We start from the raw sequence: 26,881 nt of genomic DNA, 5'->3' as shown, positions 1-26,881 counted from the left end.
CACTAATGGGGGCTTGATGGCGACACCATACCTCAACTTACACTTGCTTCCCCCTTCTGGCTGTAATACAGGGGCTGGAAAGAGTACAGATGCTTTAGGAAAACCAGACATGCCTGCGTGCATAACAGCGGTCTGGAGTAGAAGCTAAGATCATGTTGTGGTCTGGAGGGTCTTTCAAAAGGACCACAGGGTGGAAAAAAGTGGAGGAACAAGGCAGAGATATGGGGGGATGGGTTCCAAGAGGCTTGAGTGCTGTAGCCCTCAGCTGAAGTTGGGTATGGGCCAGTTTTCTCTTTTTGGGAAGAAAATATTTAAATTTGTAGTAAAAAGATCTAGTAAAATGGTATGTTTTTATATTGTATATAAGCTCTCTGTAGATTGAGGTAAAGTTAGCTGTAATAAATCACTGGAAATGGCACTGGTTTAAAGGAAACACTCACCCAAATAATTCTGTCATCATTTACTCACCCTCATGTCGTTCCAAACCGCTAACTTTCTTTTTATTCTTTTATTCATTGAAAATCTCATATCTTCAGGGATGCAAAAAAAATTGGTATGGCCCCCAGAAAGAAACTGCAGTTGATTTTAGCATGAGGATATAGGGATTTTTTTTAACAGATTTAAATTCTCTCTACTTCAGTTGTCTCAGACCACATTCACACTGTTGTTTTTATGGAACCCGTTCAAAATGACTATGCAATTACTCGACTGGATTGAGATCTGGGCAATATGGAGGCCAAGTCAACACGTCAAACTCGTTGTTGTGCTCCTCGAACCATTCCTGAACCAGTTTTGCTTTGTTACAGGGCACATTATCCTGCTGAAAGAGGCCACAGCCACCAGGGAATTCCGTTTCTATGAAAGGGTGTACAGTGGGTACGGAAAGTATTCAGACCCCCTTAAATTTTTCACTCTTTGTTATATTGCAGCCATTTGCTAAAATCATTTAAGTTAATTTTTTTCCTCAGTAATGTACACACAGCACCCCATATTGACAGAAAAACACAGAATTGTTGACATTTTTGCAGATTTATTAAAGAAAAACTGAAATATCACATGGTCCTAAGTATTCAGACCCTTTGCTCAGTATTTAGTAGAAGCACCCTTTTGATCTAATACAGCCATGAGTCTTTTTGGGAAAGATGCAACAAGTTTTTCACACCTGGATTTGGGGATCCTCTGCCATTCCTCCTTGCAGATCCTCTCCAGTTCTGTCAGGTTGGATGGTAAACGTTGGTGGACAGACATTTTTAGGTCTCTCCAGAGATGCTCAATTGGGTTTAAGTCAGGGCTCTGGCTGGGCCATTCAAGAACAGTCACTGAGTTGTTGTGAAGCCACTATTTTAGCTGTGTGCTTAGGGTCATTGTCTTGTTGGAAGGTAAACCTTCGGCCCAGTCTGAGGTCCTGAGCACTCTGGAGAAGGTTTTCGTCCAGGATATCCCTGTACTTGGCCGCAGTGCCTGGTTTTCTCCACACATAACGCTTAGAATTAAGGTAAAAAAGTTCTATCTTGGTCTCATCAGACCAGAAAATCTTATTTCTCACCATCTTGGAGTCCTTCAGGCAAACTTTCATGTGTCTTGCACTGAGGAGAGGCTTCCGTCGGGCCACTCTGCCATAAAGTCCCGACTGGTGGAGGGCTGCAGTGATGGTTGACTTTCTACAACTTTCTCCCATCTCCCGACTGCATCTCTGGAGCTCAGCCACAGTGATCTTTTGGTTCTTCTTTACCTCTCTCACCAAGGCTCTTCTCCCCCGATAGCTCAATTTGGCCGGACGGCCAGCTCTAGGAAGGGTTCTGGTCATCCCAAACATCTTCCATTTAAGGATTATGGAGGCCAGTGTGCTCTTAGGAACCTTAAGTGCAGCAGAACTTTTTTTGTAACCTTGGCCAGATCTGTGCCTTGCCACAATTCTGTCTCTGAGCTCTTCAGGCAGTTCCTTTGACCTCATGATTCTCATTTGCTCTGACATGCACTGTGAGCTGTAAGGTCTTATATAGACAGGTGTGTGGCTTTCCTAATTAAGTCCAATGAGTATAATCAAACACAGCTGGACTCAAATGAAGGTGTAGAATTGTCAACAATTCTGTGTTTTTCTGTCAATATGGGGTGCTGTGTGTACATTAATGAGGAAAAAAAATGAACTTAAATGATTTTAGCAAATGGCTGCAATATACCAAAGAGTGAAAAATTGAAGGGGGTCTGAATACTTTCCGTACCTACTGTACATGGACATATAAGCATTGCATCAATGCTTAGGTAGGTGGTACGTGTCAAAATAGCATTCACATGGATGGCAGGACCCAATGTTTCCAGCAGAACATTGCTCAAAGCATCACACTACCTCCGCTGGCTTGCCTTCTTCCCATAGCGCATCCTGGTGCCATGTGTTCCCTAGATAAGTGACACACACAACCAGCCATCCACATGATGTAAAAGAAAATGTGATTCATCAGACCAGGCCACCTTCTTTCATTGCTCCGTGGTCCAGTTCTGATGCTCACATGCCCACTGTTGATGCTTTCGGCAATGGACAGGGGTCAGCATGGTCACTTGCTCAAATCCTTACGCTTGCCCAGCTTCTAACACATCAACTTTGAGGACAAAATGTTCACTTGCTGCAAATATATCCCACCCATTAACAGGTGCCGTGATGAAGAGATAATCAGTGTCATTCACTTCACCTGTCAGTGGTCATAATGTTATGCCTGATCTGTGTATATACTCGGTATACTTTCATTACATTACATGGAAAAGAGCAACTGGGACATTCTGCAAAACATCAACTTTTGTTTTCCTGGCTGTAAGAAAGTCATACGAGGTTGGAAAAACAATAAGGGGGAGTAAATGATTGTTACAGCCCTTGTCTTGAGTTGAAATCACAGACAACCAAAAGAACAGATTGGCTTTAGGGGAAAAATACAGAAAGTACTTTGATCTGTGAAACTCACTGGTTGAGGAAAGCGAACAGGTATCTCATGATAACCAGGGTGTTGCTGGGTAGTGACAGCAGGACTTTGTGGATGTGGACAGCTCTGTCCTGGAGGTTCTCCATGGCTGGAAAAAACAACATGAACAAGAAATGAGTTCATTTAGGACAAAAGCTCCTCCATTGTCTAATCTGGTAAGCCTGGTCTGCGGTATACGCACGTGTACTGTGGGTGTAGGAAATAAAGTGGACACTCACAGACACAGGACATTAGGTCATGGAAGACTTCCTTAGGAAAGAGGGCGTGCTCCAGGCCTCTGAAATAGAGCTTTAACACTCCAGCGATGGAGTCCATATCGTGATCATTCTGATCCCCAGCTAGCGGGTCCTCACCTGAGACACAATGATGGAGAAGACAGTGACCCATTAATAATGCAGGCTTGATTTAATACAACAGAAAACTCAGCATGTGATAGTTCAGATAGACTCACCTCTTTCAAAGGCGTTCTTAATGTCATTGACTTCCACCTGGGAGCCAGACACCCTGAATATCCCCTCGTGATGGAGACCTGTGCATGAGACACAGACATGACGTTATAGACACAGAATAGACAGGAAGTCCTGTGTTGGTTTACTCAATCTGAAGTGTTTGTACTTCATAGTAGATACTGATATAATCTTAACTTTGAAGCTGGCTACAGCGCAATGACTGGATTAAAAAAACAATAAACATCATGACAAAAGTAGCCTGATTCACAAATGAATGACTCTTATGAGCCAGTTTTTTAATGAATCACTTAAAGAGACCATAAAAATAAGTTATTTTTTACATGATGAATTACTGCTGAATCAGTCAGCGTGGTTACTGAAGTATCTGACTATTTTTTGTATATGACAACTTGTAGTTAAAGATTACCACACCATTTAACCAATGAGTATCATGAGACAATGGCAAAAGACCATGAGATTTTATAGTCATTCAAAGATTTTTTAAAAAGAAATACCATTTTATAAAATCAGACATACTTTCTAACCAGTTAAATATTTTGAGCAGAGCACAACCAGAAAAATGTATATTCACTAGAGACTTTTCCATGGATTCATTAATTTCAATTACTTTTCCAGTTCTGCAAATCAGTTTTACAATTCTCTGATATTTCCATGACATTGGGAACCCTGGTAATAAATGGTATAAGAATAAAATTGTTTTTAAATATGTTATAAAAATAGCATTATTTTGTTTCGTTTTAACTGGGATCAAATAAGTATGAATCCTCTGATGCAACAAAAGCAAAAAAAAAAAAAAGACGAAACAATAGATATTGCTACAGGAATGGTAGAGGTATATACTGTAGATAGAAATATAAATGAAGCGGAACAGAACACTTTGTTCATTTTGTCAGGTAAAGTCCAGTGAGCGACACTCAACAATAGTGCTTTTGGCAAGAAAAGGAGAGAGAGAGAGCTCACCGTGTCGACTGATGAAGCGAATACAACTCTCCACCATCAGGGGAATGATTTGGCTGGGCTCCTAAGAGAAGGAAAGAAGAAAAAAAATAGAAAGCAAAATATGAAGGAGAAAATATGCAAGTCTGTTCAGATGGTTCAGGGGTGTTTCTCTGGACATTTTGCAGCACAGGAAACCTTTCTGAACAAGGGTCTCTGTTTCTCAGCACAGGACTCAAATAATAATAATATTTGCAAAGGGAGGCAAGCATCAGACAGAATTTAGAAGGGATGAAAAACCAGCACACTTTGAGCCATGGGGGAATGGGGCAATGGTTGCTAGGAGACAGCTTCTCGGCACAGCTTCCTTTTGTTTATTTGGGTGAACAGGAAACGGCTAAGCGAAGCGGAATCTGGGCCACGTCTGGCCTGAACTTTACTCCTCGGAGATCACGCTCACATACATGAATATAAAGCACTGTGAGGCTTTTTTTTGTATGAATTTTAACCAATAAATCTTATGTTTCTCAAATCATTTGACTTCTAGCCACAGAATATTGCTCTTGTATCATTATCCCTCACTAGAGGGCGACATGGACATTAGGGTGGTCAAATGAGGGGATGCAGTGGGTTCTTTTGTTCGTTCACCCATACTGTAAGATGGTAAACCCCTGTAGGGTTTAGGTGGTAGGACGTGTATGCTAAATTTATCACACTGGCCCGGTTTACAAATTTATCCCACTGCCATGTGAGCAATGATTGTGGCGTGGCACTGCTTTATTACTGTTATATGACTTATCTTACAGAACACAAGTACACATATCACATGGAAGTGTATACATAATTATACAGAAAAACATGTCTTAGTATTAGTTAGGAGGGTTGGGGTTAATTTGACTGTGATTCATTCATCAGTCACGATTCAATTCCAAAACGAATCTCAAAAAGCACACCATTATATGATATATATCTTACTGTTTTCCTTGCATTGCACACCACTATAATGTTTTGTTTCGTATATATCCATTTCAATAACAAGAATTATTATTATTAATAATTACAAAAAAAAAAAAAAAACTGATGATGAATTTTTGTGGATCAATCCGAAATCATTTGAATCACAATTCATCAGTTAATCAATTCTACTAGCGAGTGTTGATAAATACCTGTTTCCGCACAGTGGAGTTCCTCCGTCCGCTGATGGAGAGAAAAAGAGAAGCTCTGTCATTACGATGGATCATTTCCCTTCAAACTGCTCTAATTTTTCCCAACATTCAATTCACAACCTGCCTGTGGCCATTAGACCAGTAGAAATTACCCTCTTGAGAAGGATCCTATTTTAATACACTGGATTTAAACACACACATACACACAGGCAGGCTTTGTTGTGAAAGTGCTTGTTTTGTGTCTCTTCTGTGAACTCTTGTTTAAAGGTCCTTTCCCATTTCCGTACTCCATTATAACTGGAGAGTAAATCACCTACCCCCGGACTCAATGAATAAATCAGCAGATGTGAATAAAAGATGAATATGTCTAGACAAGATATTCATCTATAATTGGCCTTGAAACATCTGTATTTGTGCTAAATTAATTCTTGTGCGTAAATGGTTTGCGTCTTGTTTGGATTTCCCACAGCACTCACCTGGCAAGGCAGTAGTCGGTCTTCTGACCTGAAAGTAGTACGAGAAGAAAAAAAAGAAAAAGAGAGGGGAAAACTGTTAAAAGGAGGCTGGATGTGTGAGGAAGAGGCCACAGCTGGACGTGGTTTCCTTTAGGAACAAAACACATGTCCCGTTTCTAGTCTGTTGCTGTCACAGAGTACACTTCCTGTGGGACGTGACCCTATACCCACATATTCCCCTCCAAACACATTCAGCGACATCACAGCATTCTATTTTCCCCATCACATGTAGTTCGACTCAGCAAATGACAAACGTGCAACAGACTTCAATGAGCTAATCATCTAAACCACTTTGTTTCCCTCAATCTGTGCCGGAACATTCTATCAGTTCACTCAGTAACAGCTGGGGCTGCACACATTGTACCCGCACCATTTCACACTGAAGGCCGGATTTACTAAGACATTTTGACACTGAAATCTATTTTCAGTGGACAAAATGAGCAAGACAGCATGTGAATAAATAAGGTGTTTCAAATTTGTTCAACAAATTCAATGAATGATTACTTGAAATCACTTGATTACTTGAAATCAACAAGTGGAGAAAGATCCAGGTGCTTAATTTTGCATGCTCTTTTCAACAAATGTTACATTTAGATCAAATTTGTATTTAAAAAGTTAATCTTTAAAAACTAAATAACATTGTTTAATGTTATCTTTAGCAAATCTCAAAATGAATATGCATTTTTTTCATATTGTACATTATAATATTGAGAATCAAATCAGCATATTAGGATGATCCATAAAGGATAATGTGACAATGAAAACTGGAGTAATGGCTGCTAAAAATTCATAGAAAACAGAGAACAGTTCTTTTATATTGTAATAATATTATTTTACGATATAATGATTTTACTCTGTTTTTGATCAAATAAATGCAGCTTTGCTGAGCAACATCAAAACATGATTAAAAAACATCAAAAAACATTAAAAAAATCTTACTGAACCCATAATTTTGAATGGTTGTGTTATTATCAGCATTGGCCAAAATGTTAAAGGGTTAGTTCACCCAAAAATGAAAATTATGTCATTAATGACTCATGTCGTTCCAAACCCGTAAGACCTCCGATGATCTTCGGAACACAGTTTAAGATATTTTAAGATTTAGTCCGAGAGCTTTCTGTCCCTCCATTGAAAATGCATGTACGGTAAACTGTCCATGTCCAGAAAGGTAATAAAAACATCATCAAAGTAGTCCATGTGACATCAGTGGGTTAGTTAGAAGTGTTTGAAGCATCGAAAATACATTTTGGTCCAAAAATAACAAAAACTACGACTTTATTCAGCATTGTATTCTGTTCCGGAATCCTTTGCATTGAATTGATTCCATTGAATTGATTCCATTGAATCCTTTCATCAGTCAGCTTTGGTAATGCACTTTTACGTCGTTGTTTCTGGCGATTAGGACATCCGCGACATGCACACTTACGCACCATTTTAAAAAATATAGCAATACCAAAATACAAACAATGTACAATAGCTTGAATACAGCTTGCGTCTCCCTCAGACTGTAAACGAAGCTCGGGCGCACCCGATCACACGTCAGCAGCGTCTTACAACAGCAGCATCACTGCGGAGTCGTGAAGCAGGATTGACAACAGACCCGGAAGAGAATACAATGCTGAATAAAGTTATAGTTTTTGTTATTTTTGGACTAAAATGTATTTTCGATGCTTCAAAACCTTCTAACTAACCCACTGATGTCACATGGACTACTTTGATGATGTTTTTATTACCTTTCTGGACATGGACAGTTTACCGTACATACATTTTCAATGGAGGGACAGAAAGCTCTTGGACTAAATCTAAAATATCTTAAACTGTGTTCCGAAGATGAACGGAGGTCTTACGGGTTTGGAACGACATGAGGGTGAGTCATTAATGACATAATTTTCATTTTTGGGTGAACTAACCCTTTAACATCAGCATTGAAAGTATTAGAACTGTGAAAGTTCCAAATGGGGGAGAAAGTTAATATGTACAAAATTATTACTTCAGATCAAAATTATTAAATCATCTTTCTGACTGTACTAGTCTCAGTTAGCGCTGATTATTCCTCGATAGAGTAATCAACACCATTACTCTCTCCATCAACACCATCACTCTCTCCATCATGCATAATTATCTCTTCGTTATCATCTGTGCCATCAGTCTGATCCTCTCAGTTTCATTTCCTGTTCACTGGCTGTCCTAACTGACTGGCTGACAATTCTGTTCAGTCTGGACTCGGAATGAACGTGGGAGGTACATCAGAATGAAAAACACTCCAGGAAATCCCCGCTGTGCTCTTCTCTCTTTTATAAAGATTCATTTTCTCTGTCTTGTAGCGTGGTACATGACCATTGACCTCCACCATCCAGGCCTGCCAATAAGCGAGTGGATAAGATCACGCTATGGCTCAGAGGACAGCAGTACAGGGCGGCACTGTGCTGTTAAAGCTTCAGACTCTGGTGAGACTGATGACATCTGTACCATCCTCAAGTTTAAACACACATGGTTAACTCAGTACCCTCTCTGCCTGACACTGCAACATCCCACACATGTATATTACCCTATCCTACCCATAAAATAAACACACTTACATTTTTAGAATAAATAATGAAATAACAATTTACTGATTTAAATATAATTGTACACACATTTACTTAGCTATCGGAGGACTCTAGATGAGGACGCACCAGACTAATGACAAACTATTGGCAATTATACAACATTTAGTTCCGGTACTCGAATTTGATTAGTCGACAATTGTCACAACAGTGCTAGAGTATTGATCCAAGAGCACATCATTCACTCAGATGATTAATTAAAAAAAATTACTCATTCAGGAACGAAACGCATGACTGTCTTTATGAGTGAGTCAGTTGAATCATTCACTCAACTGATTTATTCCAAAACAATGATTTATTCTGATATGAAACAAGTGACTAGGTATGTTTACATGCACTAATTTTCATCCAATCCATGAATCCAATCCAATTTCAGATTCTGAAAGTTCTGTTTATATGAACCCTAAACTTTTCATTATGATTCACATATTCACATATGATTCACACAGTGTACAGTTGCAGCGTTTAGAACCGCCGTGATAATATCACAGAGACTATCGTGACTATAATTGTCGTTTTTGCCTTGAAGATAACGGACATATGACATGTCAGAAGAGTTTTTAAAAAAAAAAAAAAAAGAATGTACAGTGCCCTCCACTAATATTGGCACCCTTGGTAAATATGAGCAAAGGTGGCTGTGAAAATCAATCTGCATTGTTTATCCTTTTGATCTTTCATTCAAAAATAAAAAAATAAAAAATAAAAAAAATCACAAAATTCTAACGTTTCATTTAAGTAAAACAATTGAAAATGGGGGGAAAAGCTCATTATGAAATAAATGTTTTTCTCTAGTTTGCATTGGCCACAATTATTGCAACATCCTTTTCTCAAGATAACAGCTCTGAGTCTTCACCTATAATGCCTGATGAGTTTGGAGAACACCTGACAAGAGATCAGAGACCATTCCTCCATACAGAATCTCTCCAGATCCTTCAGTTTCCCAGCTCCATGTTGGAAGCCTCATTTTGTGCTCAGTGACACATTTTTGTGTTGATTTTGATGTTTATTTTGGATCACTGTCCTGATGGAAGATCCAACCATGGCCCATTATTGGATTTTTAGCAGAAGCGGTCAGCTTTTGATTTTCTATCTGTCGGTATTTGATAGAATCCATGATACCATGTATCTGAACAAGATGTCCAGGACCTCCAGCAGAAAAATAGGCCCACAACATTAAAGATCCAGTAGTATATTTAACCGTGGGCATGGGGTACTTTTTATCCATGTGTGCACCAAACCCATCTGGTGGGTTTGCTGCCAAAAAGCTCTTTTTTGTTTCATCTGACCATAGAAGCCGGTCCATCTGACCATAAAAGTTCCAGTCTTGTCTTTTGCTGCCCATCAGAACTACTGTATATTCTTTGGTTTTACTCATTATGATGAATGATTAAGGGAATTTGGCCTTTGTGTTTCCTCATGTTTATACTCCTGTGGAACAGGGAGTCATGGCTGAACAATTTCATGTTCATGATCACCCTGGTGTGCTAAAAAAAAAAGTAAATATAAATGGGAATATACTCATTAAAAATTTTAGGGGTGCCAATAATTGTGGCCAACATGTTTTGGAGAAAAACATTTATTTAATAATGTGATTTTCCCCCACTTTCAATTGTTTTACTTCAATGAAAGGTTAGAATTTTAATGAAAGATCCAAAGGATTAACAATACAGATTAATTTTCACAGCCGCCTTTGCTTATATTTACCAAGGGTGCCAATATTTGTGGAGGCACTGTAGACATATGCCCAAGGTATTTTTGAATCTGACTGAGAAAATAGTTGGATTCAGGCATTTACATGTTTGTTTTTTTTATTATTATTTCTACACCATCCCATTCAATCCAATCAAACATTCAAGCTCAATCCGATCGATTGAGGTGTTTACATGAAATCTTTTCAGACTGATTGAGCCGTCAACCTGATTAAAAAAAAAAGATTATTTGGTTGCATGTAAACATAGCTACTGCCTTTACGAATAAGTCACACTGAATCATTTTCTCAACCAATTCATTCAAAACATCGATTCATTAAGGAACAAAACAAAACTATTATGTGTTGCTTTGAGAAGCACAATGGGTGATTGTGCTTCGACTTTGTTTTGAACTATTTTCACTGGTGGAGCAAAAAGCAACTGATACTGTGTCTAAAATGTAAGTTACTCAATATTAATGTTTTGCTTATTGAACTGCTGTATAAAAGCAATATTACACCCAAAATATTTCATGACATTAGTTGAGATGATCCCAAACACACAAGCACACATCACTCGAGAAAGATTACTCACTTTCTCCCAGAGTCTTTTGGATCAGTTCATGTTTAGCCTGTAGTTTGGTGATGAGGTTCCTGCCCTCCAGAAACTCCTTTAGTTTCTGAAACATTAAATAAAACATTTAAACTCGAGCACAACTGCAAAATCATTTCAACACTTATGAACAAATGCTGTTGAGAAATTTCATTAGGATAGCTATTAAGTGAGTGAAACAATCAATCATCCTTCCTTTTCTCGACTTTCTGGCAAACGATCCTTCCTCCACCCCTTTCAATTTGCTGTGTAGTGTTGAGACTATACATCTTGTTGGCGTAAACATTCATTTCATATCCACTGGAGCACAGGGAGAAACTGGATCTATGTGCTCTAATAGCTTATGGCTTTTTAGGGGCGAGAACCCTGACCTGATGGAAACCTGACAGCCGAGAGACAGATAGAGGGTTCAGGAGACTGATGTAGAGAAATTTGAACTGCGGAGGGAATGAGGGAGCTGGGCAGACAGATGCTTACAATTTCATCCATCATATTTCACAGCTATACCAGTCATGCAGATACAGGAAGGATAGCCAAGACATAGAGACATGCACTAGTGCTTTTGGCAGAGAAAGAGACAAACTGAATGTACATAGGGAGTTAAAGAGAAAGAGGAGAGAGGGAGACGTAAGGGAGGAAAACATCAGGGTATGACCTGATAAAGCCTACCAAACTTCTGCTTGCTAATCTTGTGCCTCCATTGATCATATTGATAATATTCATTGATAATCATAAAAACAATATCTGTCAGTTATATATCGATATATATATATAGAGAGAAACTATTATACGAAAAACACTATTAAGGAAAACAAGAATTTATTTATTTTTAAATATTAAAATCTTTAAAAAATTACTAAGACACATTTATGTTGACAGCGTGTTACCCCAGGGCATTGCTATGCGACTGCAACAGCATTCTGGGTATTATGTAAGATCTGTCTGGAGAACAAATTCCTCTGTAATGTTATTTGTTGAGAATTAAAACGCAACACAGTTTCAGTGGACTACAAACAAGGACAGATCAATGAAGAGCAGTCAACTGCAGCAGTCTCCTCTAATTGCCGTCTTTTCAATCAAAGGCTTCTTAAAAGACTCTGACAGAGAAGAAAGGACACTAAGCTATATCTCAAACATTCAATCTCTTATCTCTCCACTCATCACCCTTCCTTTTCCATTTCTCTTTATGTCCTTCAATGCCCCCAGCTACAGATTTCCCACCGTCGAATCCACCATACCATTTCTTCAACCATATGACCTCATACTAAACTGGTTTCTCTCTCATTTACCGTGAAGTAGAACTGCTCTGTCTCCTGCTGGTTGGCTCGTCTCTTGGCTAGGCTGGGTTTGCTCATGAAAGATTCAGACACAGTGGACTTGACAGACTCCATTGAGTTACTGTGGTGGAAACAGTCAGTCACATCAAAGTCCTCAATGGTCACCATGTCCTGGATGGTCTGCAGAGTGGCCTCCATCGTTTTCTTCACCTATTACAAACAGAGTATGTGAGTGAAACAGCAATTTCTCCTGCTGTAATCACTCGATCAAGATTTTTTTTTGTCTTGTTTTCCATTAAAAATATCTAAACGAATTATTTACTTGAGGAGCAAAATTGCATAAAATATTAAGACATCTTACCCACTGGCAAATTGGTTTTTATATTATTTATGAGCATAAACCTCATTTTGGTAGATAAATATTTTAAAACAAGAAAAAGGAAGTTTGATAAGTGTAATAAGACTAATAAACTTAAATACAATCTGAAGTAAATTTGTTGTAAGGCTGTTTAAATATTTTTACTGGAAAACAATTCCAAAATACTAATTAAGTAAATGATTTTTTCCCATGTGAGATAAACTAACATCCTGTGTTTGGTTTCTTAAATATAATAAAGGTCTATGTACAAGATTAAATAATAAAAAATAAAAAGACGTGGAGAAAGTTACATGCTTTATCGAAACACTAACATGAACCCATTAAAAATGTTACGCTACCTCCCCAGTCCAACCAAGCCCATTTAAAACACATTAAAGTGACTTATGTGGAGGTTCAGACAGAATCAGACTTCCTTCATATTTTCAGTTGATGAATTTCAACATAAATGTTTAATGGTAGTGTTAAACAGAGCTACATTCCTATTGGTAGCTTGACATTTTATCAAATTAGCCAAAATACTCAAGTGGCAGGGATCAATTGAATTATATGAATGTAGCACCAAGGTCATGGGTTTGGTTTAGGTAAAAGTGTCTGCCAAATGTATAAATGTAAACATTTGAATTGTATAGAAAATCTGTTAAATAAAGTGTAAAGATGTGTAGAAGTGAAAGCACAACATTACAAATGTTTTGATTCAATCCAATGCTTTGATTTGAAACAATACACATCCACCGAAAAAGGAAACGGATGTGAAAAAAATCTTTGAAGTTTGACAGATGAGATATATAAACATAAAGAATGAATATGTACACAATGATTGCAGATGAATCTCAAAGTAAATCTGCATACGTTATGTATGTAAGCATGTGTTTAAGTGCCTATATTTTAGTGACAGTATGTATATGCGTATGTTTCTGGTATTTATTTTGGCCATGTGTAAATCACCTCTTCATTCTCTATCTTCAGTGTGGACAGGCGGGACTGTAGTTGCTGGCATCTCTGGATCAGCTCTACCTGTACAGGCTGCTGGGCACACATATGTCCCACCTGACGGAGAAAGAGAGAAGAAAGAGCTTGAGAACAACAGATTGAAGCTGAACGGAGGCAAAACCATCCCTAGCAGTGATCTTAAAGCTAATGTCCTCATGTGCTCTGAAGAACGGAGTGACCCGAGTAAGCGTCTATCTGCCTCTCTCGCTCACTCTCTTTTGCCCCTAACAGCTGGGGAACATCTTGCTCACTATGGTCCACCCTCTCCCTAAGGGCTGAGCACAGAACAGGGCACATGTGCATTGGGGAAAACCAGCTGTTCTGTTCATCACACACATACAAACATTCAGGACCCTGATGCAAGGTTGGCTATAAACAAAACCAGCATCTTAAAGCTCAACACAGCAGAAAACACTGTTGATTGATTTAATAGGGAAAAATCTAGTCCAATTAAAAACATTAACATTTAGGAGAGTTTCAGTGTGTCATTTTTTCAATGTTAAGATTGATATTCACAGTTTAATATTCACATTATTCACATTTTCTTTGTGATGCTATCAAAACATCAGTCAATGCCCCACACTGGGTCAGCCAACTGCATACTAAATAGATGCAATAAACAGAATTAATAATACTTTTTAGGGCATTTAATACAGTTTATTAGCCTTACTGTTGCCTTTTTATGGGTGCTGTAAATGGTGTTAAATATTTGGTGACAAGTGACACAGAAAGGATAAAATAAAATAAAATAAAATAAAATAAAATAAAATAAAATAAAATAAAATAAAATAAAATAAAATAAAATAAAATAAAATAAAATAAAATAAAATAAAATAATAAAATAAAATAAAATAAAATAAAATAAAATAAAATAAAATAAAATAAAATAAAATAAAATAAAATAAAATAAAATAAAATAAAATAAAATAAAATAAAATAAAATAAAATAAAAATAAAATAAAATAAAATAAAATAAAATAAAATTAAATTAAATTAAATTAAATTAAATTAAAATAAATGCCAGAGCCAGGAGTGATATTTTAAGACACATAATTCAGTATGATCTGTCAGGCAAAGCAGACAATTTCTGTGTGTGATTCCATATATAAATTACAGCACCTATAAAGTGACCAGTCAACTTGCCACATTAGTATAGAGTAATATATACTGTAACATCATAACTGGACAGTCTAATGACAATATATAAAAATACAGGGCTGAAGCAACAGAGGTCTCTCAGCAGGCATGTCTGTCACTGTATAACACCTGATTGAGAAATGCTTCATTCCTCTAGAGGTGTCTGGGTTTGTTTGGACATGCAACGAGACAGTCTTGCAAGAGTCTCATGTAACAGCAGGACAAATCCTCTCAGAGAGACAATGCTGATCATTGTAGCATGTATTTAGCTAGTGGTATTTAGCAGAGCTGATTTCTTGATATCATCAAGATGTTTGATATATTGGAGCAAAAGCATTTGGCATCAGTAAAGCTGCACTCACTTGCTTAAGAATGTCTGTGTGTCATTGTTTATCCGCAGTGTGACTCTGCTGTTGGTATATTGCTTGGGGCATGAAAATAATTACCACCACTGCATATTCCATTACTTCATTTCACCAGTATCATGTCTTAAGCAATAATAATCACACCAACTGACCATATCACCCATGTGAGACTGGAAATCGAAGCGCATCGGAGGGCAAAAGACATTGTTGTAGGTCTCCATGAGCCTTTGTTTGTCTGCGTTGGCCTCCAGGTTCTCTGCAGCATTTTCAATGGTCTCCAGACCACTGTGCTTGGAAGTCTCAACGTTAAACTCAGCCGAGAGGTAGGTACGCAGTGCGCGGTTCAGGCTGGCATGGTAGCCTAGGTCACAGCACTGAGAGAGGGGAAGAAAAAGGGGCATTTTGGTTGGTATTTCAAGCTGCAAATGCAAATTTTATGTCGAGACAGGCAGTAAAATCAAGAGTAAAGCACAACATTTATGCATTTGGCAGAGACTTTTATCCAAAGCAACATAAAGCAATTAAATAAAAATATATTATAATATTTATAGTCTGCGTACACCCCAAGAAACCCATTTTTGGCTATTAACCAGTACATGGTTAAAACTTCCACGCTCTGATTGCTTCAAATGAAAGACTGTTCAGACTAAATCCATCATCCTCACTCAGAAAAAAAAGGATGTCATGTTGTGTGGGCCCCTGTGTGCCGCAATTGAGGGTAATATGAGATGGAGACTTCAGCACTTTGTGGGTGCCTTGTTAGGAGTATGATTCTGACACGGTGGGACAAGTGGGCCCTCTTGCGGAGCGCACACATGGGGTTGCTACAGGTCTACCTTCAGGGTCACACTCGAAGAAGGAAGTCTGATGAGGCAGCACACTGTCAGTGGGTATTAGTACATTGTGGGATACTCTATACATCGGGCATTTTCAGAGCATTACACTTAAACATCCTTTTAGGGATGCATAGAATTCTAGTCATAAAAAAGTATCAAATTCAGATGGGCTGTTTCACTTTGCACTATTCTGCTGTAAACAAAGGAAGATATTTGGAAGAATGTTTGTTACCAAACAGATCTTGCCCCCATTGACTACCATAGTAGGAAAAAAATACTATGGTAGTCAATGGGGGTGAGATCTGCTTGGTTACAAACATTCTTCCAAATATCTTCCTTTGTGTAGAGCAGAACAAAGAAATTTATACAGGTGTGGAACAACCTGAGGAGGAGTAAATGACAGAACTTTCATTTTTTGGTGAATTATCCCTTTAAGGAACAAAACTTGTGATTTAGCTCAAAAGGTGTTTTTTGTATACAGCCCTTTATAACAATACACTAGAAGCACTTAAAGATTCAAAAACTGGCTATAGTGAAGGCTATATTGAAGCTATAGTGATGAGATAAAGGTGGACTTACATCTATGAGGTCAGACAGATCATGGATATAGTATTTGAAGACGCAGCTGTTGGTGGCCTCCAGAGCAAGAAGGTACTCATTCCTGGCCTTGATGGCTTTCAGCTTGTTCTCAGTGTATTTTGCTTGCCGCTGAGAATAAAAGGTAAAAACGGGAGGGTGAGACAACAATAGAAAGAGGCAGATTCATTGTGATTACAGGCTGTCAAGCTCCAAAAGCTACATAAAACTATATCAAATAGTTTGGGCACCAAAACTAGTAATTTCTCACCGATAACCTCTCACATATATGGCAAGTTGGATGTCAATACTTATAAACGTCATTGGTTTGCTACTGTCGCGAAATCCAACAAAATGAGAATCAAACCTGCGTCATAGGAATATGGCTATAGGAAACATCTATTTTATTTTTTTGGGATAAAAAATAAAAGCATAAGCTGTTTGGAAAGTGTAATGACAGACCTCTTATTTTTGAGTGAACAAACCTTTAAAGCTAAAATCAAACATAAGTGCATGATGGATGGCACCTTGTTTAGCTTCTTCTAGCCCTCCCTGAATATGGAAATGTAAGAGCTGCTACCACAAACTGCACTACATTTCCATCTCTAAATGCTGCTGGGATGACCACAGGCTCTCACTAGTGGGATGCACATAGAAGAGCTGCTGTTGGCCTTGTGGAAACAGAGGTGGCCCTGGAACAACCCAGCGATGATCCCATCAATCATTCTGTAAGCTGGTGGTACTGGACAGAGATGGCAACCAAAGGACTCCAGAAGAACAAAGACATGGATTGACAACAATATCTGTCCCAGACATGCTAATGCCTGACCCCTGCCCGCATGTCATCTCATTACATCATCAAATGACATTCTACAACACAGTGTATACAGTCATGGAGGAGCCATTCGTTTTGATGAATTAAGCTGCCGTTTAGAGCTAAGGATTACCATATCAAATTGGAAATTTCTGGAATTTGCAGCCTGGAATCTCAGAAATACGAGAGTGTAAGGTCACTATATTAACCTTCAAACCTATCAAGCCTCTGCTTACCCTAAAAAAAGTTTATTTTGTGATAATGACCAGCTGATTATGTTACTTACAAAATGACTTTATTATTTTAATTTAATTTAATTTAATTTAAATTAAACGTATAAACTTTTAATTTTTTATTTTATTGATATGAAAAGACAACTGGTGATCGCCTTTTATTTTATTTTATTTTATTGACATGAAAACACCATTGGTGGTAAAATTTTATTTATTCTTTTTAGCAGACATAAAAACACTATTGTCTGTCAACTCTAAACACCTTTTTAATTTTGTCACCAATTTGATTTTATTTTTATTTTATTTGACTGCAGAATGCCACGATTGACCATTCAGAATCATGTATTCCAGAGAGCCATGTGATAAGCATAGTAGTATTTAGCCATGGCAAGCATGGCTTACATATCTGATGTGTGTTATTGGATAAACCACTATCAACAGGTCATTAAATCTTGTGATCTAAATAATGATCCTGTCCAGGATCAGGTTTAGGACCCTCAACACCATCTGGCAGTGGTTTCAGCCCCTCTCTCTCAACTCCCACTCCATCACCTTTCCCATTTCTCTGAAATCCCCCTCCATATGTTCATTCTTCTTCTACCCACGTTCACCTTTCCTCCACATTCTCTGCTTAAACTGTCCAAGAAACTCTGATATCTCCTTTCATTAACTCTTTTCTCACCTCATCCCTTCTCATTTCAACCCTTTGATCTCACTGCTCACCTTCTCCTTCATTTTCTCAATCTTCTTGACAGAGCTGCGGCGCACGTGTTTCTCCTCGATCTTGATGCTGGTGAGGGAGTCGGGTGAGCGAGGGGTCTGCCTGTCCTCGTGTCGGACGCTGCGGCTCATCTGCTTTTCCTCTTGCTTTTCTGCATCCTTCAGTTTGCTCTCGGCGTTGATGCTGTCCATGTTGTACATGTGATAGGTCTTCATCACCTGTGCAGTGAGGAAATGTACATTAAATGTACATAAAGTTGGAGCTTAGACATAGGGCAAACGCATCATGCTCAGTGATTTTATGGTGGTAGGCATGATATGGACTTGAGGTATGGGCTAATTCACATGTTGATATGGGCCGACATGGAACCAATGGACAAATCCATTCAAGGCCCATACCTAAAGCCCATTTCGTGCCTACATTGAACACAACATGAAAAGTAAGCTGGGTAAAAGTGATTAATTGGATTTTGCAGAGAAATATGATGACAGTTAAACACAATTTAGCATAAGTATAAATATTATTCAGCATGATTCAGACTGCTTTGGTATCTGTGTCTTGGTGGTTTGTTTCAATAAGGATCCTTACAGGTGGTCATGCTCATGAAGACAGCTTTAAAAGAATCAGACTGAAACAGGAAAACATCTGAACTGGTGACCTCTCCACCTCAACAGCACAGTTATTTCACAACACAACCGATTCAAATAAACTGCTTCGAGCCTGAAATCTTTCGCACCAATGCTTTATACTCACAATTAGACATACAGAACCTTTTTAGCTCAATGTGTTCATTCAGGCAGAGAGGGAACGGGATATTACACCATGAGTTTCCATCACAAGGACTAAGACTCCAGCAGAGTAACTCTGCCAAAGAGAATTACATAATCTAATCCAATTTATTAACCCTTATTATTAATTCTTAGTACCCCATCAAGTCACATTACAGATGAAGAAAACAGAGAGCACAGATTTATTAATGTAGGTGGACTGCAAACCATGCAGCACTTTGAAGGGGTCATATACTGGAAAAAGAAATAACGTTTTCCTTCTTTTGAAGCAAAAGAGTTTGATGAACTATGAAAAAGGACCATTTACGTAAAATCAAAAACATCACTCTGAATTCACGCAAGTTTCTTACAACATTTCGATAGACTAAAATACGACAGCCCATATTTACACGTCAGTGTTCAGAAAATGTACCCTAAAATTGACATAAACCCTGCCCCTGAGAACAGGCAACAAAGGGGACGAGGCTATGTTGGGCTGTTTTACAGAAGAGGAAGAGCTGTTCTAGTAGAGTGCTGTTACCATGCTGTCATTTTACACCAGACTGTATTAATTAATTAATTAAAAGAGAAAATTATATGACCCCTATAAAGAACAGTTTACATCTAAGTCCAATGAGAGACTGAAAAGTCCTTGGCTCTGTCATCTGTTGCCAAGGACCGGAAGACGCCACCAAGCTTGATAGTTAGTATTCAGCAGATGCTAAATTTAGGAATGGGATTGAAGGGAGGATCTCATTCCAAACTTCTGCTCCTTTGAGAGGAATGTCACAGAGTGACGCCATTCTTGTGCTTGCAATCAAACACTCTGCCAAGACCGGAGAGATGATACCAAGCCATCACTCCCTGGCTGTAAGAGAGATAAAGTTAATGGACTCCATTTTCCTCCATTTACACTGGCTTTCATGAGGGTGTCAGCCTTCATGATGGGCATAATAAATTTAGTAAGCTCTTTGCAATGTCATCATTAATAGGAAACACTTACAAGAGGAATTTGGCAAACATAGATATGGGCGGGTCTCAATGGCCTTTTCTTGCTCTTGTACAGTGCAAAAAAGTGTCAGGTTCTTTTCCCATTCTTAAAAGAACTGTTCACCCAAAAATGTTTCACAGAGGAAAGAAAGTCATACGAGTTTGGAAAGACATCAGGGTGTGTAAATGATGACAGAATTTCATTTTTGGGTGAACTTTTGAACTAGCCACTGTTGAAAATTGTGAAGAAACATGTTTCATTACGTTTTTCACCATTTTCGGCCCAGTGAGGTTCCTCTTAGGTCCAAAAGGCTGAGATAATCATCATCAGCTTTTCCATTCATTCCTCCCTTTCTTTATATAAAGCACAGATGTCACTAAAAATGATGCCAGGTTTATTTTCATCATCCTTAACTCTTTAATTAAAGGATTTGCTTACTTTTTATGGAGTATTGAAATGGGTTACAGTCATTTCCCAGTAGACCATGTGTGGATTTGTATGGGGGGGAATCCAGTCACCATTCAAAGTAAGCCAATATCACGGGTTCTCCTCCTACCACATTTGAGCCCAGAACACCCCACCCTAAAAACCCCAAACTACTCCTTCCTCCCCCACAAAAACAAAGAATACAGAAATATGTGCGAAGGGCATTTCTAATTTAATTTCTTCTCTCAGTAAAAATAAAACCCTGAAATCATTGAGATTATTTAGCAGTGTCACTAATTAAAGACATGTATACATGGAAGCCCCATGCAACACTGCACAGTGTATCAGAAAGCAGCCCTGATGCACTCCCCTGTACAGCAGTAAAATAACATTACTTAGAATCCACTGAATCATCCCTGAATTTTCCATGCACAACTACTAATTTCAGCTCTGCAAGAGAACATGGGTCTCTGTGGTGGTATGGATTCTGCAACGCTAAGTCTATAAAACAGTAATCATATTGCCACTGAGGGTTAAAACGAAGGTTAACTGCCATGGGGTTTTTTTGTGCTAGAATGTAAACACTGAAAAAGTTCACTATAAGCTATCTCATTCATGGAAAGTGCCATATAACGGAAAAAGAAGCTTGTTTACATTGTCCATGTCAAAATTTGTAAAGCAGTGGTAAATAATTAAGACTAAATATACAACTATTTGATGGTTGAGGACTATAAAACATACAGCATAGCTTGAATATCATAAAATCTTCTAGGATTACAGTCAGTAAAGGGTGAGACTGAATTCCAGACTTCCAACCCTCAACTGTTGCTGTTCATTACCATCCTAAGAGCATCATCACCATTTGGAGAGCTCTCATACTCTCAGTGCTCCTTTTTGGCACTGCAAAAGCAATAGATATGCTTTAGAGTCTCAGGTAGGCTGCAAGCAGTCAACTCGCGTGCCAGCAGGTAAATTCATTGCTCGCTGACAACTATAATTACTATCATACTTGTTCATGTCCTTCTGTCTTACTGATGAACTATAGCAACTGTCTGGTAAAAACATTATTTTGTACACAGACATAAACATCCATTTCAAGGCACATAAACATTAAGAGGTGACTAAACGGTTCGTTCTAGGCCATTTCAAAAACTACAAATTGGACACACCCAGTAACATAACCACACACAAGGGGTGAACAGAGACTAAAAGCTCTCAAAATGTTTTCAACAAGAAGAAAAAGTAACTATAGCCAACCCCTCAACTCAAAAACACTGATTGGAATACAACCACAAGAGACCAAAATAAGCACTTGACTGACTCAATGCCTAGCTGCAGCAGGCTCATAGAAACAACCAGAGATATTGAGAGAGAAAGACAAGGAAGATGTTTGAAGTTTGAGCTAGAGAAAGTGACATAAACAGAAAATGGAACATGGAAATGCTGCAGAAAGATGATCGCCTCAGATTTATTGTTGTCAGTACTAAAAAAAGGAAGTTGTTACGCTCGACTAGGCTGTCTTTGTATCTTACCGTGTACAACTCATTGAGGACCTTCATCAAATCCTCTTGCAGCTGGAGACCCACCTCTTTACTCTGCAAGAGAAAAGAAAAAAACATTAGTAAAAGACAAATAGAGGGAGATAATGGTGTTGATCATGATTAACAGTAGTGCCCTGTTCTGTTACAACCGACAATCCTTCTTGGACCTTGAGCCCTGAGGCTGTCACTGTTAGACGGACCGATGAGATGCCTATCTGCCCTCTCAGTAATGGAGGTCAGCACCAGCTAACCCCAAACACATCTAGTTCAATACAGTCCTGTCCAAACCTTCATATTATACTGGAACACTGCACACAGGGCCGGATTAAATTTATGGGCAAATGGGACCATCCAAAAAAGAAATACGGGGGCCATACAAATGTTTTCAAAGAGCAAGAAAAACTGCAGAGTGACTAAAGCCTCTTTTTCTAGTTGAATATCAAGTTTCTGTTGGAAATACATCATATTATGGATTTAAAATGGGTTGCAAACACCTCTTTATGTTGTCTTTAAAAGGACAGTTCACTCAAAAAGTGAAAATAGTTCGCCCTCATGTAGCCCAAACCTGTATGATTTTCTTCGACATAAAAGAAAATGTTTTGTCCATACAATGAAAGTACAATGTTGTTTTGAAGCCCACTGACTTTTATTTTATGGATGAAAACATTCTACAAAATATCATCTTTTGTGTTCCACAGAAGAATTAGTCATAGGTTTCATAAAAACATGAGTATAAGTAAATGATAAAATTTTTATTTTTTAGGTGAAAATGAAATATCCCTTTAACTTAGATGTGTCGCTATTTACAGTTACAGTAGTTCCTCCCACTTGTGCACTTGCTAAAGTTGCTTTCTATCTAAATGTTACACTGCTGTTAAAGTTGTTAAAGAAAACTGAAGTGTATATACCACGTAAAATCATTTCATTTCAGTTAAATGTCAATCAATTTACAATGAATCTCAAAAATTGTGCAGCCGGACTGAAAATGGAAACCATTAATCGTGAATTTGATGAGACTTCCTCTCAGAGACTGTAGAATAAAGAGTCCTGGTAAACTCTGTGTGAGATGGAAATGGTGGTTTGCTGTTCTGGTGGATGCTGTGTCTTGTAAGAGGAAGTTGGCAAATGAAGGCACAGCATGACATGAAAATGAAGTGCTTGCAAGTTCAAGTCCAAACTTCAATTGCTGTGGGCTGATAACTTGAGAGCAGGCCAAGAAGATTTCTAGCATTCATTGAGGGCTTTTACTCAGTTACTCCTTCCCTTATCCACATAATGACATTTTTGTGGGTTTTTCCTGTTTTTAAAGGTCTGAACAAGGGTTCATGGATGTTTTTGGACATGTCAATCAGATCTTGAGGATGAGAAGTTATGGAAATGATGGAAGAGAAAGGAAATATGTGACTGAAAGGAGATGAAGTGTGTGCATGGGCATAAAAGAGAGAAAGGGGAAGTAAAGGGTGAAAGAGTGATTTGAGAGTGTACACAAACAGTCAATCAGTCAGTCACACAGCTCCTTCCTATTGTCCAGGATGGACAGACTGGAGTTCATTTTAACTCTTTGAAAACTGAGATGGATGAGTAGCTGTGGGGAGGCGTCCCATAGGAGATCCCCTTTAGGCAGTCATTCATAATGGTGCTCTGATGGGTTGTATTTGGATTCAGTGGACTGAGTAATATGTGAGAACAGAACACCCAGATTCAGAGAATGAAGTGCCTGTCTGGAGATGCTCACCACACCTTTAAGCATGTCTGAGGAAGTCGTAGACTTCTCCAGTGGACAGACCTGCAAATGCCTCCAAACACACATTCAAATTCTTTATTTATGAGAATGTTGTCCCATTACATTTTCATATCATGTGTAAGTATTAAACTGAAGGTGAGGAAGCATACGGCCTCCCTCATTTGTGCTTACAGACCTGCTGGGGGAGACACATGCATTGGGGACGCTGGCTGCCCTGTTGATAGTCGGATGACTAGTAAAACATCCTGTGACAAATCCCCATTTCAGATCAGTTAAATAAGGTGCATTTGATGGATTTATTTAACCTGCTGTTTCTATTGGGATTTTTGGGTCTAGGCTATACTCCTCTCCATTTTTACTTCCTCTCTCTTGCTCCGTTGCTCACAGACACACATAACACTTCCCCTATAAGCAGCATAACACTCCTGTGGTGAAATGGATCTTCAGGAGTGCGGTCGGAGCAGGCAGAGCTGCCTTGCTCCATCTGCTCTGAGACACACTCCAAAGACAACACACAAAAAGAACCCAAAAAATGGGAGTAAACTATTGATTTTCCATGAAGAGCTCTATAAATCTATTGGGCAACAAGGAAAGAGACTCTGGGATGGGAGGACATGGATTTATGAGCCTTAATGACGAGATGCACTTGTTAAATGAAAAAGATCACACATTTGTCTGTGAGCCTGGCAGGAGATTGGTTTTAGTTCAGCACAAATCTGTCTCAGGAACATCAATTCGGGGTGTGTAAGGGGATTGGTTTACTGGCACTTGAAATCAGTCACATGTCAAAGGATTGTTCCTATGAACAGCGCCTCTGCTTCTAATTCCCCCCAAAAAACAAGAGCATGTGGTTTAATTGATGAAGCTTCTTTGTCTTGATTCAAAGTGCTATGTAAAAACATTCTGCTCATATTTAGTGATCAGAGCTACTTCAGCATGAAAAATATGCCCATGACATGAATAATGTTTCTTGGTTATTGTAGTTTAAAGAAAAGCTAATATTCCACAGTTTAGTGACTTTTCCTAATAAAGAGAAAAAAATCCTCTTTCATGCACAAAGACAATATATTTGAATATATTAAATGAGATTGAGAACATATGAAATTTGGATAAAAATATCTGATATTGTAGTTATCTGTTTTTAATAAATACATATATGCATGTATATTTCAGTCATGTATGCAATTTGTAGTGGCAACACTAGTGGCACTAAATTAATTTCCAAAGAACTTTACCAAATACTTCTATGTACCAATATTAAAGTGTTGGCTGATACAGGTAAGCTGTTAATTATTTTTGTGTTATAGCAGATAACCAATGAATGGTTGATATTAAAATCTACACACTTTTGCCTAAATAAATTAAAATGAAAACACACACACACACACAAAAAAAAAAAAAACCTGTGGATGGATGGATGATATGAGATTACCAATGCGGTACCGATATATTGTGCATTTCCAGTATTTGCCACCAAATGGTACAATCTATTTCTACAACCTATGTAGTTAATTAAATTACCTTTATCAATCACATAATCACATTATATTACTGAAGCTAAAAATGGTCAAATTAAATCATGCTACATTTCCGATCAGGCATTTAGGAAGCAGACAGGATTCGCCCAAAACTTCTTTGCCATACTTCTCGTCCTACACTTCTAACAGTGTTTTTTCTTTATTGTGTGTCTGCTCTTGTGGTTCAATAAAGTCATAAACCTCCTCTGGACATGGCTCCCTTGACAGCATTTGCATTTAGAGTGCAGAATTTCTCCAGCATGTCGTAGAGCTTTTAAGACAGGTGGGAAGTGTGCAGCACTAGGACTTGGGTAAGTCCAATCGCACAGACTTCAGCGATTCCCAAGAAGCCTCCAGAGAGAGGCCGGCCGGGAGCGTTCAATTAAAGGCCTGTTATTCCTGCAGCACGGAAAGCCGGGTGAACTAAACTACAGAAGAGAGAGAGCCAGAGAGTTGAGATGAATGTTGATCGGGAGACTCATCTCTCTCTCATGGGAACTGAGGAACAGATCGAGAGATAGCTGGAGAGAAAGAAGTGTTGATTAGGGTCTGAGAGACTCTTGCCACTAGTTATATAGGGGGAAAAACATGAAATTTGAAAATTGAATTTTTTTAGAAAAGTTTAGAGAACAAACTTGCAGTAAACCTTAAATTACACATAATTGAGACCTCAAATGGACAAAGTATCAAGCCTATCTGATAAAGTATCAATATTCCCAGCTGAACTGATAGACTGATGGGAGATCTCTAAACAGACCAGATTGACTCTATGAACTAGATTAGCTTGGACAACCAATGGAGGCAGGAAACGTGTGGATCAGAAAGCATCTCTTTCACAGCTCTGGGTTTAGATAGTGAACATTCTTGCCTATAACCAGTCTAGACAAGCCAAGAGAAATGAGACACCAAAGGCTGGGATACTCTCTCACATCTATCAACTTCAACTGACTGACAGGATACAGAATTTCAGCTTGAGATTTTAGATTGTAATCATCTCAATATCAGCTTTCAGGAGCAGAAAAACACATAAGAACCCACAGCAGATGATTATGAACCAAACTGTTAACATGTTAATTAAGCCTTAACATACAGTAAATATCAATAAAGTGAAGTATATAAAATACAACTGTTTGATGAGTAAAATTGTTGCATGTAATACAGCATCTGTTATCTCTTCTCGAAGCTAGCATTAAATGCTCATGCTAATTACGCACCCCTTATCCCACTTAGCGCACCTCTTCAAAAGTGGTCACAAGAAAAAAAGTCAGTGAGGAGAGAGAGATTATCGATTGAACTGAAAAGGAAATAAAAAATGAAGCATCAAGCTCAGTGACCAATACAGCGGCTTTAATAGAGAAAAATTGACTGGTCTGTAAAAAAAATAAATAAAAAAAAAAGTCACCTTTTTGAAGAGGCGTCCTGAGTCCTCGCTGATCTGGGCGAAGCGTGGGATGATATTGTTGAGGTAGAGATCGCTGAGAGTGGCATGGTCTCGACTCTCTCTCTTCACCTGAGCCAAGAGAAGGTTCCAGCAGTTGACTGGAGACAAGACATTCTGCTCCTTCCTACAGAGAAGAGCAAAGAAAAACACATTTATTATTA

The 26,881-nt window shown here is 38.4% G+C and overlaps 1 protein-coding gene across 5 annotated transcripts in view; it reads right to left on the bottom strand.

Annotated features, from left to right (window-relative positions):
* The window catches only part of srgap2 (SLIT-ROBO Rho GTPase activating protein 2), a 104,005-nt gene that overhangs the window by 12,370 nt on the left and 64,754 nt on the right, over nt 1-26,881 (bottom strand). For all 5 annotated transcript variants that reach the window (XM_067388223.1, XM_067388222.1, XM_067388226.1 and 2 more), the window contains 14 exons: nt 26,682-26,844; nt 22,010-22,072; nt 18,296-18,511; nt 16,529-16,657; nt 15,266-15,487; nt 13,567-13,668; nt 12,255-12,452; nt 10,948-11,032; nt 6,021-6,048; nt 5,545-5,575; nt 4,403-4,463; nt 3,424-3,501; nt 3,191-3,325; nt 2,955-3,060 (listed from right to left, as the gene is read on the bottom strand). In XM_067388223.1, coding sequence (XP_067244324.1) covers nt 2,955-3,060; nt 3,191-3,325; nt 3,424-3,501; nt 4,403-4,463; nt 5,545-5,575; nt 6,021-6,048; nt 10,948-11,032; nt 12,255-12,452; nt 13,567-13,668; nt 15,266-15,487; nt 16,529-16,657; nt 18,296-18,511; nt 22,010-22,072; nt 26,682-26,844 — 1,617 coding nt within the window. The remainder of the gene's footprint in view (nt 1-2,954; nt 3,061-3,190; nt 3,326-3,423; nt 3,502-4,402; nt 4,464-5,544; nt 5,576-6,020; nt 6,049-10,947; nt 11,033-12,254; nt 12,453-13,566; nt 13,669-15,265; nt 15,488-16,528; nt 16,658-18,295; nt 18,512-22,009; nt 22,073-26,681; nt 26,845-26,881) is intronic.

The sequence above is a fragment of the Chanodichthys erythropterus genome, chromosome 6 (genome assembly GCF_024489055.1).
Source record: "Chanodichthys erythropterus isolate Z2021 chromosome 6, ASM2448905v1, whole genome shotgun sequence".
NCBI lineage: Eukaryota > Metazoa > Chordata > Actinopteri > Cypriniformes > Xenocyprididae > Chanodichthys > Chanodichthys erythropterus.
The sequence above is the reverse complement of the archived record's forward strand: the minus strand, read 5'-3'. Positions and strand labels throughout refer to the sequence as shown.